The following is a 13382-nucleotide window of genomic DNA, read 5'->3' on the forward strand; positions in this document are numbered from 1 at the left end:
AAGGTAAAGGGTATAAAAATAATTATTTAAATACAGTACTTTCTTGATACACCACTCATTTGAGCAACCGTCTAGAGCTGTTTTTTTGTTTTTTTTGTTTTAATTGTTTTAAATGTTTATAATGGCCGCTGGCGCTCGGGATTCTAGCCGAAGACTGACCTCTTCGTCCTCCTTAGTCGCGAAAGTACGGCTTGGGCCGTACTTACTCCGCCCCTGATTAAGTGGCCGATTCGGCTTAGTCGAGGTCGATCAAGTCGTTGCCAGATCGATCCTCGACATCACGCCCCTCTTGCACTGGTGAAATGTTTAATGCCCCCGACAATTGACCCACAGCTGCAACAATCTGTTGTGCCAATTCCTAGGCATTTTGGGTAACTGCAACAGGTTGACGACGGCGTGGTTGGGGACGACGACGTTGTACCAGCCGACGGCGACGTTGAGGTTGTTGCTGACGGCGACGTGTAGATTGCAACTGCTGGCGAGGTTGTGGTCGACGACGTTGTTGTTGTTGACGACGTTGCGGTTGTTGTTGACGTTGTTGTGGTTGTTGTTGACGTCGTTGTGGTTGTTGTTGTTGTTGGAAACGTTGATGTAGTTGGAGACGTTGTCGTTGGGACCGCTCAAGATGCAACATGGTATGATGCAAATCTCCACACTCCTGGCAGGCCTCCATTGAAATACATCCTCAGACTAGATGCGTGCGGGCGAAGCAATTGGAACAATAGCGAAGGACCCGAACGACATATTGTCTTTGTTTTACCGTCATCTTCTTAAACTGCCTGCAGTAGCGAAGAGGGTGGCACGGAATCAGACTAGGCACATTTCAGACTCTGGGAACTGATCCAACTGCAAAGGGAAAATAAGAACAAAACAAAGCAGCAGTAATGGGCTCGCTAACACAAATTTGAACAATTTGAACAGAACATATAGGACATGAGAAGCCAACATTGCCAAACAATCTGTTATTGTTGTTTGTATTTTATTAATCACTTCAGCGGATTCAGTTTTGGCAGGTGGAATATTGAATAGAGCCTTCAATTGTATATCTACAAAAACCCTTTTGTTTTCGTAGCGTGCTCGTAAAGCACCCCATGCCAACGAAAAACTTTCATAACTTGCTTCACCTTTTGCCTTTCTTCTTAAGTACAATAACTTTTGTACGTCTGGCATTCTTATTTTACTGATGTAAACATCACTGAACATGTCTCTAAATGAAGGCCAATCTTCATAGGAACCATGAAAGTCTGGTGCATCGCATGGTGGAACGTTGACACCCATATCTGGTGCTTTATAAGTCATGTTTAGTGGATGGTACCTAGATGAATCAAATGTTGAGGAATGAGAAGGACCACTGTCTCTTTGATTGTTTTCAGCGGATGCTTTGGACATTTTTTATAAAATCGTATCATCTCAGCTTTGTTCTCTTGATAACTATCCCTACATTCTTCATAAGTGGATTTAACATTTGCTTTATAATCTGGGCTGACGATTCCGTCATCAGCCATATATACGCCTTCGTAAGCACGGCGTAGCAACTGCCAATCCTCTTATAGTGTTTGAAGTTTTGCTTCTAAAAGAGATTCAGTCAAATCATCACAACCTAGACTTGAAAATTTATTGCAAACACCCATTCAATTTTTTGATTCGTGAATGAATCTAGTACATATTTGAGAACCCATTGTACTTATTTTCTTTTACAATAAACAAAGGAATGTGACTTTTTAGTGAACCCAAAAATAATATGTAATGAAAATTACTATATGACAGTAGAGAAGTACAAAACGAACTTTGTACGGAAAGTATTAAACACTGTATGAAGGGTACCTGTAGTAAAATATTTCTAAAGTGAGTGACAGCTGACACTATATAATCAAATATTAATTGAAGAATTCCAATAAAATCTACAATTTCAATATGTATCAAAACGAACCTTGAATTAAAAATGCCTATTCGAAAAATGGTAGGGTGTATTTTAATAATGAACTTTAAAATCAACACCGAAATATAAAAAATTAATTTTATATAAATTAAAAAAACTCAGTGTTGTACTAATAGTATCAGCCTGTAAAGTGTAGGGTACACAATTAACTGTAACAACAATTACACTTTTCTTCATGATATAGTTGAGTACTATCGTATTATAAATTTGTTACCAGAGATGTAACAAATTAAATAGATTTATTTTGTATTTATTTAAATTGTTTTATTTATTTAAATGTTAGGTTTTGTTTTTTTGTTTTAAATGTTTATAATGGCCGCTGGCGCTCGGGATTCTAGCCGAAGACTGACCTCTTCGTCCTCCTTAGCCGTACTTACACCGCCGCTGAATAAGTGGCCGATGCGGCTTAGTCGAGGTCGATCAAGTCGTTGCCAGATCGATCCTCGACAACCGTACAACACTTTTGTGGGGAGGGTATATTGGGTTTGCCCCGAGTAGCTCATAATTATGTTTAATATACTCGTATATAGACAAAAAGCGGCACAACTAAGTTTTATACTAGCCTTGAAGACCCAGTTAAATTTCGTGCCTCTTTTGACCCAAGCCCCTTACAAAGCTCCCCCTTCAAAAAATTACTTTATTGTCCACAATTTGCTTAAAAAAGACTAGTGCCATTGTGAAATTCAGCATAATTAAAATTTATGTAACAATAAATTCCAAATTTCCAAATTTTGTCAAAGGTTTAGGGTATAGTATGGTCGTCCTCGCGCGACTATAATTTCTTACTTGTTTTTGTTGCTGTTATTTTAAATATTGGACTATATGCTATAAATGTAATTTAATATTTTTTTATTTTGTAATTTTAGTAAATAAGGCCAACAAATAAATAATATTTCGATATGTTACAATGAAATTTTACCTTTGAATGCCTTAGGATTTCCAGGTTTATATATTATTTCAGGGACGTATTTTGTATTATTTTGAAAATAATAATATGCTGTAATGATTTGTTTGAAATGTATAACAGTAAAGAATTAGGTCATATTTTGTAAAATATTACCAAAAAATAGTTTTTCGCGAAATTCCCAGAATTCAAATCGCATGTACGCTTGAACTATGAGAGGTATTCACCTAATTTTTTCACTGTTTCATTCTCTAATCTATTGAATATAAATACCCTGGTGATATTTTAAAAATTTTAAAGTTTGTTTAACAAAAATTAAAAAAATGAAAATGGAGTTTTAAAATCTTTTATCATAGCTAAGAACAGGTTCACGTTATCTGTCCTTAAAAGATAAAACTTATATTCGAGTAAATATTTATTGGAATAATTTTCAAAATTAGTTCAATTTTTTTCCACATATACTAATCATGTGATCTGAGACACGTTAATGGGGAATTTTTAATAACATTCACATTTTTCAAGCAATTCTTGTTTTCATCTTAAGGAAATACTAATTAACCAATTTTATACAAAATTCACGAAAAATGTATTCATAATCGTCAAATAGCTTAAAATACCTTCAACAAACAATTGACAAATATTAGAATTTTATAGTAGGCTCGAGTCTTCTTTATGCCAAAGATAAGTTGATTTTTAACAAATTATTTCATAGGTAAAGCTTCTTTCGTTAATTTTATGTTGATAACGAAAATTAATTATGTTTATTAATTTTATCGTTTACAAATTGGAAAATAAAATTCAAATCTAGGCATTATTGGATTATTAGTTGAATATTTGACAATATACCAATTGGCCAGCAGCATTTTTATACAATTTGGAATATTTGTTATATCCATAAAAGTTCGTTTTTATCGTCAAAAATATATTATAAACAAAAATATAAAATTAAAAAACCGAATCAACGAATATTTATCCTAATTCTACGCAACATTAACACATAAAATGACAGCCAAATTGTACAGTGTATCAAACGTATATAAGCACCTTAATTTTTGACATATAAGTTTTCTCCGAATAAGCTCTGAAGATAATCTCAAAACCAAATTATTTGTTAAAAAATCTATTTATTGAAATCAAATTAGGCTTTAGACTATTTAAATCAAAAATTTTTTTATGGAGTTATTTCATTTTTGTTTTGGGAAGTTATTATTTTATAATGCTGGTTATCATGCATAATCACAATCACCCTTCAGTACGGAAAGTGCCAATTTGCACCTTACACTAGTTTTATTACCGCTTTTTTAACTAACTAGTTACCTGTGGCAAATAAAGTGGTTGATATTTTGCCTAAACGTAAACTACATTTCACCATTGCAATGAAGTTTATGAAAATAAATTCCAAATGAATTTAATGTTTTAAAAAAGTTAATTTGATAGTCACAGTGCTTAAAATAACCACATGGCACATTGCTGACGAAATGTAATGTTGAAAGTGTCCGTTTGCATTAAATGATGCAGAAAATATAACAAATGTCACAAAAATTACATAATATTGAAAACAACAATTAGAGCTTTGTTTGAGCAAGAGATCAGAGCTCAGTGGAAAGAGCTTCTAATTACAAATTGAAAGACATCAAGTCTAAGAATTAATTTGTTCTTTTTATTTTTTAATTTTTGTTGGAGAATTTGAACTTGTGATATTAATGGAAACATGTTATGCATAAGGTGTCAATCGGCCACTCGCAATGACATCCCCATGTTAAATTCAACAGTAAATAACATTGCTAGTGGATTGAAAATTCACTCAGAATAAATTAATAAAAAATGGAAATAATAAAGAAATAGCTATCTGAACTCCTTTGGACAATTTTTGCTAGGACCAATAGGTGAAAAGTTACATTCATTTCAAAAAACACTATACGACCAAAATGCCCAACTTTGACCCGATAGAGCTGAAAGTCTGTTTCTGACCATCAATTCAATACTACTAACCTTGGGACAAATTTTGGCAAACTCGATTTTTTGAGTTGGGTCAATTGACATGAAATTCCCCACATGTTAAGGTTGAATCCTCAAAATCAAACTATTAACGCACAAAAATATTTTTCCTATACCCACCTTTTTGTATACCATTCAGAATCATTTTTTGAATCGATTAAGCTATGTCTGCCCGTTTGTCCGTCCTTATAAATCTTGTAATCAATCTACAGGTAGCAATTTTGGAGATAATTCAATGAAATTTGGCACATGATCTTCTATGATACAGTAGACGAAGCCTATTAAAAACGTTTAACATCGGTCCATTATTTCACCTAGCCCCCATACAACTGAACCCGCTGATTAGGAGTTTTAAGTTCATAATTATGTTTAATATACTCGTATCTCGACAAAAAGTTGCAAAACAAAGTTCCATACTAGCCTTGATGCCCCTAATAAACTTTATAATTATATAAAATGACATAAGTATATCTGAGGCAAGCAACAATTCAACTTATATTTTATTTATTATTATTTATTATGAAAACTAAATTATATTTTATTCGTATACAGGAGTAGGGTATTATATGGTCGGCCTCGACCGACTATAACATCGTAATTGTTTTATTATGAAATAATTCCTCAAAATTCAAAAGTGTGTATTAGATTTATTTCACGATATAAAAACAAGTAAGAAATTATAGTCAGCCGAGGCTGACCATATAATACCCTACATCTGTTACAAAAAGTAAAATGTGCTTAAGCCATTTATTGTTGCTAGAATAAAACTTCGAGGGTTCAGTTGTTTGGGGTAAAGGTGAAATAATGACCGATCTTGACAATATTCAATAGGCTTCGTCCCTGGGACAATAAAAGATTATGTACCAAATTTCATTGAATTATCTTTAAAATTGCAGTTGATTACAAGGTTTACATGGACGGACGGACATAGCCGTCGTTGGACATACCACAGAGAAGAAAGTCCTTGCTCCCGACCGTAGGTCAGCTATTTAGGAAAACTTTCTTTTTATTTTAAGCGATTAAACTGAAATGTATTAAATTTTGGAGCCCCTCTCGAAAGAATGCGCCACCTACTTTTTTAGAAATGTCACTGAGACCGACTGTTTCCATAATTTGTTGTTTTTAATCTCCAGATGTCGGATTTTTCATGGGAACTTACATTTTAAATTCGAGATTTATTTCATATGCAATAAAGCTTCAAAAATGGGGTGTTATTTACTTTTAATTTATTATGGAGTTTTTTCATATCTTTGAGGCTATATTTTATTTTTATATTGGGGAGTATTTCATAATGAAATAAGTCCCCAAATTTGAGAACTTATTTCATTTTTGTTTTAAGAGAGGATTTCACAACGCCTTGATAAATGTCTATAAAATTTGTATGAAAAAATTTAACATGGCGGACTTTTCTATAGACTATAGACTAGACTATAAACTAGAGTATAGACTAGACTATAGACTAGACTATAGACTAGACTATAGACTAGACTATAGACTAGACTATAGACTGGACTATAGACTATACTATAGACTAGACTATAGACTAGACTATACACTAGACTATAGACTGGACTTTAGACTAGACTATAGACTAGACTATAGACTAGACTATAGACCAGACCTGGGACAAATGCATTAAATGTGTTAATGCATTAACAATTTTTTAACATTAAAAAAAATTAATGTTAATGCAAGTTTATTGCATTAACATTAACCAAGACTTATTTAATGCATTAATTTTGCATTAACATTAAATATTTTTGATTTTAATGCATTAATTTTGCATTAACATTAAATATTTTAAAAATTAATGCATTAATTTTACATTAACATTAAATATTTTTGAATTTAATGCATTAATTTTGCATTAACATTAAATATTTTTAGAATTATTGCATTAAATTTACATTAACATTAAATATTTTTTAATTTAATGCATTAATTTTACATTAAAATTAACAAATATTATGGTCAAAATAGATGAAATTTGAAAACTTATTTATCAGATAACACAAAGCAATATATAACAAGTAGGAAAGTATAGTCGGGCATGGCCGACCATATAATACCCTACACCATGAGTATATTTTTAAAATTTTTACTTTTTATAAAGAAACTTTTATGTTAAATATTATTCCAAAATATTTAAGCAATTTATTGATAAAAAAACTAAAATTTCTAATTGAGGCTTTATATAGGTCAAATATGGGCCGATCCTCGGGAAATTTGGGAAAAGGATATATTTTTAAATAACAGTTAGTTTTGTTGAGTTTCATTGCGATACAAATGGTTACAAGTCAATTTTAGACGTTTAAGACATTTTTTGAAGGGGGGTTTGTATGAGGGCTAGGGTCAAATAAGGGCCGATCCTTACGAAAATCTGCAGTGTCATTTATACTTATTTAAAACTTATTTGTGCCAATTTTTAGAGAGAATATTTGACGTAATTATGGCATAAAAAGTTCAAATCGGGAGGTACGGTTGTATGGGGGCTAGGTGAAATAATGGACCGATTTCAAACATTTTCAATAGATCCAAATTTCATCAAATTATCTTGAAAATTGCGGCCTGTACCTTGCGCACAAGGTTTACATGGACAGCCAGCCAGACGGACGGACGGACATGTCTTAATCGACTCAAAAAATGATTCTGAATATTGGTATTGGACCAATATTTTTGTATGTTACAAACATCAGCACAAACGTATAATATCCTCCCCACTATAGTGGTGTAGGGTATAATTAATGTGTGTTTATTTGTTTTTATAGATTGTGTTAGGCTTTTAGGGCTTATTTTCGTAAATGCCTACGCATCACTTCACCTATAAATTTTTAAATTTGTATTATGTAAGACACTTCATTATGACAGGTGATTGTTTGCGTTAGAACAAGTGGCATGGTCAACACTCATCGCAGGCGGAGTCTTTCAGATAAAAATTTTGAAAACTTAGTTATAATCAGAGAAAATAATTTAGATTAGGTTAACTTTTATATTATAAAATAATACCCTCCCCACAATAGTGGTGTAGGGTATAATTAAATGATAAAATAAACTGTGTTGAATTACTATTAATTAATATTTACAATTAAAAATTGTAAAAAGAAATTGCATAATTATTTATAACGTTATAAGCAAATCTCATATTAAAAAAACATAGATTTATTTGAAAGTATTTTAACCCATTTGATTTTACTTTCATTAAGTCAGACTTTGGTATTGTATTTTAAATAACATACATATATCACTTTTTATATACATACATTAATGTTAATGCAAAATTAATGCATTAAATTCAAAAATATTTAATGTTAATGTAAAATTAATGCATTAATTTTAAAAATATTTAATGTTAATGCAAAATTAATGCATTAAAATAAAAATATTTAATGTTAATGCAAAATTAATGCATTAATTGAGCCTAATTTAATGTTAAATTTTTCCATTAAATTATTTTTTTTTTTAATTTAATGTTAATGCAAAATTAATGCAAATCGCCCAGGTCTGCTATAGACTAGACTATAGACTGGACTATAGACTAGACTATAGACTGGACTATAGACTAGACTATAGACTAGACTATAGACTAGACTATAGACTAGACTATAGACTAGACTATAGACTATACTATAGACTAGACTATAGACTAGACTATAGACTAGACTATAGACTAGACTATAGACTAGACTATAGACTAGACTATAGACTAGACTATAAGACTAGACTATAGACTAGACTATAGACTAGACTATAGACTAGACTATAGACTAGACTATAGACTAGACTATAGACTAGACTATAGACTAGACTATAGACTAGACTATAGACTAGACTATAGACTAGACTATAGACTAGACTATAGACTAGACTATAGACTAGACTATAGACTAGACTATAGACTAGACTATAGACTAGACTATAGACTAGACTATAGACTAGACTATAGACTAGACTATAGACTAGACTATAGACTAGACTATAGACTAGACTATAGACTAGACTATAGGCTAGACTATAGACTAGACTATAGACTAGACTATAGACTAGACTATAGACTAGACTATAGACTAGACTATAGACTAGACTATAGAATAGACTATAGACTAGACTATAGACTAGACTATAGACTAGACTATAGACTAGACTATAGACTAGACTATAGACTAGACTATAGACTAGACTATAGACTAGACTATAGACTAGACTATAGACTAGTCTATAGACTAGACTATAGACTAGACTGTAGACTAGACTATAGACTAGACTATAGACTAGACTATAGACTAGACTATAGACTAGACTATAGACTAGACTATAGACTAGACTATAGACTAAACTATAGACTAGACTATAAACTAGACTATAGACTAGACTATAGACTAGACTATAGACTAGACTATAGACTAGACTATAGACTAGACTATAGACTAGTCTATAGACTAGACTATAGACTAGACTATAGACTAGACTATAGACTAGACTATAGACTAGACTATAGACTAGTCTATAGACTAGACTATAGACTAGACTATAGACTAGACTATAGACTAGACTATAGACTAGACTATAGACTAGACTATAGACTAGACTATAGACTAAACTATAGACTAGACTATAGACTAGACTATAGACTAGACTATAGACTAAACTATAGACTAGACTATAAACTAGACTATAGACTAGACTATAGACTAGACTATTTATTACATTCCTAAAATAAGTTGATATTAGCATAAAATTTAATATTAATGCTTTATTAAAAAAATTACTTTAAGCATACTCATAACTGGTGTAGGATATCATATAGTCGACCATGCCCGTCAACATAAAGTAAAATTGAAATTAGTTAAATTTTTTAAAATATGCTACGGAAGGAACATTTTCTTTTTGTGTAAAATTTTATGAAATAATTAATTTCTTATTCTTCTGTAAAGTACTATTTTTTGAGTTAGCATATTTGAGTATAAATCGATATAAAATATATCAACTTTGAATATTCTTTGTATTTTTAGGTCTGGTAAACATCCCTGTGGGTGAAAACTTCACTATCAAGTGCTTTTCAAGTGACAAAAATTCGACATGGAAGTTCAATGAAAAAATCTTTGATTTAAATACCAGGTAAATTTTAATTTTCAATGTTATTACATAATTTTCATGTTTAAAGATTTTAATAAAAATAGTGATTTAAATTTAATTTTAGAACACTAATTGGTCTCTAACGAAATTAAATACTACTTCTTTATCGAATGTCATTACCCTTTTTATTTTTGTGCTTCCGAGATAAAACTAGAATTTATTTTTAAAATTTTCAGACATAATACACTACCGCCTTATACAAAAACGACTATTAACTTAACAATGGTTATAAAAACCTGTTTTTATACCCTACACCACTATAGTGGGGAGGGTATTATAAGTTTGTGCTGATGTTTGTAACATACAAAAATATTTGTCCAATACCCACCTTAAAGTATACCGATCGATTCAGAATCATTTTTTGAGTCGATTAAGACATGTCCGTCCGTCTGTCCGGCTGGCTGGCTGTCCATGTAAACCTTGTGCGCAAGATACAGGCCGCAATTTTCAAGATAATTTGATGAAATTTGGACCAAGCATATTTTTTGGCACAGGGACGAAGCCTATTGAAAATGGTTAAAATCGGTCCATTATTTCACCTAGCCCCCATACAACCGTACCTCCCGATTTGAACTTTTTATGCCATAATTACGTCAAATATTATTTTATCTCTCTAAAAATTGGCACAAATAAGTCTTATATAAGTGTAAATGACACTGCAGATTTTCGTAAGGATCGGCCCTTATTTGACCCTAGCCCCCATACAAACCCCCCTTCAAAAAATGTCTTAAACGTCTAAAATTGACTTGTAACCATTTGTATCGCAATGAAACTCAACAAAATTAACTGTTATTTAAAAATATATCCTTTTCCCAAATTTATCGAGGATCGGCCCATATATGACCTATATAAAGACTCATTTAGACATTTTTGCTTAATATTTGCTTAAATATTTTGGAATTATGGAAATATTCAACATAAAAGATTCTTTATAAAAAAAAAAAAAATAAAATATAGTCATGGTGTAGGGTATTATATGGTCGGCCATGCCCGACTATACTTTCCTACTTGTTATATGGAAAGAGTGTACAGTAAACCATTGTTAACTTTAATAATCGTTTTTGCAAAAGGCCCTATTTCTTTATCGAGTGTCTTTACCCTTTTTATTTTTGTGCTTCGGGGTATAACAAGAATTATTTTTTTTAAGTTTTCGAAACACCTCTAAAATCCTAAGGAACTTAAAACTTAGTAACTTAGTTGAATCTCAAACGAATTAGGAAGAAAAAGCTGTGGCCTTTATAATGATACTAGCTATACCCAGTGTGCTACTCGATTTTGAAGTTTTAAGGGATATACATTTTTTTACGTTTTCGGAATGGTCCATGTTTGACCCTACCCCCCAAATATGGTCCCAAATACATATGTAAGAATTACTATAATGCTTATTACGGGCTTTAAAATAACAGTATGATGTCGCAATTCGCCATAAACAAGTTTTGTATGACCCTAACTTCTTTACCAAATTTTATGTAGATCGGAAATGACTTTTTAGAATAATTAATGCAATAGTAATGCTATTATTAAGTTAGATACGTTATTTAGACGTTATTTAAAAGGTACGTTTGTAATTTTTAAGCTTTTCTTAGGAAATTAAAAGATTTTTCCGAAAAAAGTTCAAACCATTTTAACTTTTTACTATTTAAAAGGCCTAGTTATGATGTGGTATGCAATCGGATTTTTGTGTTTGCATAAACACTCAGTTGTTGCTACAATTTTTCTCTTTATACTTATCGTGGACTTTCAAAAGTTAATTCATTAATAATATATTATGAGTCTTTATATATTCTAAACCAGGAGTGCTCAAAAGTTTCTTATGAAAAAGTAAATACCAATACATTTAAAAAAATATATATATTTAAATTTTGATTTAAGATATTTTGTTGCAAAAACCAATACAGTCATACAAGGAAAAAGAAAAAAAGATGTCATACACGGCAATAAAATATGATTTGCATTTTTTATTAGTTTTCAATTATATGAGAGTAGATTGTGAGTGATCGTACAATAGTTTTTATGCGAATAATGTAAGTTTGAAATTTAAAACCAAAGTATAACAAGTAGTCCGACTCTCATATGCAGGAAATTACTCTCTCACATCTACGAGTGTCGTGTGAATTCCTCTCTCTTGTGAGAAATTTAAACTAGTCAAAACACTCAAATGTTTAACTTACTTTTTTGGCCACTTTTAAGGATTTACGCGAAATTACGGTTGTGCACAAAATCTATAATTTTTGTACCCTTCACCTTCGTCAGAAGGGTATATATAAGTTTGTCATTCCGTTTGTAATTTCTATAATATAATTTTCCGTCCCTATAAAGTATATATATTCTGGATCCTTATAGATAGCGGTGTCGATTAAGCCATGTTGAAATCAGTTTTTAGAGGACCCCTGATATCGGCGAGATCCGAATCTTCAATAATTCTATTAGACATGCTTTCGAGATCATCGCTATTTATCAGCAAAATAGGTCGGTAAATAACGGAGATATGAGAAAAAATCCGATACAACCTCTGAATATTTCATCAAAAAATGTCAACAACAACACTGTATATAGAAAAAGATGTACACGTGTGTGTAGATGTATTTGGTTTTATTCAGCTGGATTCAAAAAATATGATTTGCATTTTTTGTTAAAATAAAATAATTTTCCCTTTTGTATTGGTAATATATTTTTTAATGAATAGAAACAAGTATTTAAAACGTTTTCAATTATATGAGAGTAGATTGTGAGTTATTGTACAATAATTTTTATGCGAATAATGTAAGTTTGAAATTTAAAACTAACACAAATTTTTTCCAAGTGCTTTTTAAAACAATTTTTTTACGATAAACAAAAACAAAATCTTCGTCTCGTCAATGTTTACCAGCAATGAATACGAAAATGTTGTTGTTTTACTCTTGCTTGCATACTGTTAAAAACAACAACGTATTGCTAGTGTTAAGCGCATATAAGTGTATAGAAAACACACTGTCTATACCTGAGCGCATTTACAAAAACAAAAGAGTATCAAGCGCATAGGGCTTGGGCACCCTTGGTTTGGATTTTGTGTTTTATTTCGTTTAGCGTTGTTGTTTTCTTTTTGTTTAGCTTTTAATGTAATAATAATGTAGTCGGGAAAAAATTTAAAATTTATAAAAGATGTTTAAAATACACTATGGTGAAGGGTATATAAGATTCGGCACAGCCGAATATAGCACTCTTACTTGTTTAAAATAATTTTATTTCACTTTTATACACCTTTCGCATTTTATGAAAAGTCGATTTTTCGGCTTTTCGACTTTTTTTATTTAATTAAATGTCGACTTTTAGACATTTAGTATTTTATAAATAGACGACTTTTTGACTATTTTCGACTTTTTCCGATGTTTTTCGATTTTTTTTCGACTTTTTATGACTTTTCTTGGA

General features: G+C 31.0%; 1 protein-coding gene across 1 annotated transcript in view; it reads left to right on the forward strand.

Moving 5' to 3' along the window:
* Positions 1-13382, forward strand: part of LOC111685427 (tyrosine-protein phosphatase 69D) — a 210655-nt gene that overhangs the window by 74863 nt on the left and 122410 nt on the right. The window contains exon 2 of the mRNA XM_046952424.1: positions 9851-9956. Within this exon, the coding sequence (XP_046808380.1) occupies positions 9851-9956 (106 nt within the window). The remainder of the gene's footprint in view (positions 1-9850; positions 9957-13382) is intronic.

The sequence above is a fragment of the Lucilia cuprina genome, chromosome 5, assembly GCF_022045245.1.
Source record: "Lucilia cuprina isolate Lc7/37 chromosome 5, ASM2204524v1, whole genome shotgun sequence".
NCBI classification, from domain to species: domain Eukaryota; kingdom Metazoa; phylum Arthropoda; class Insecta; order Diptera; family Calliphoridae; genus Lucilia; species Lucilia cuprina.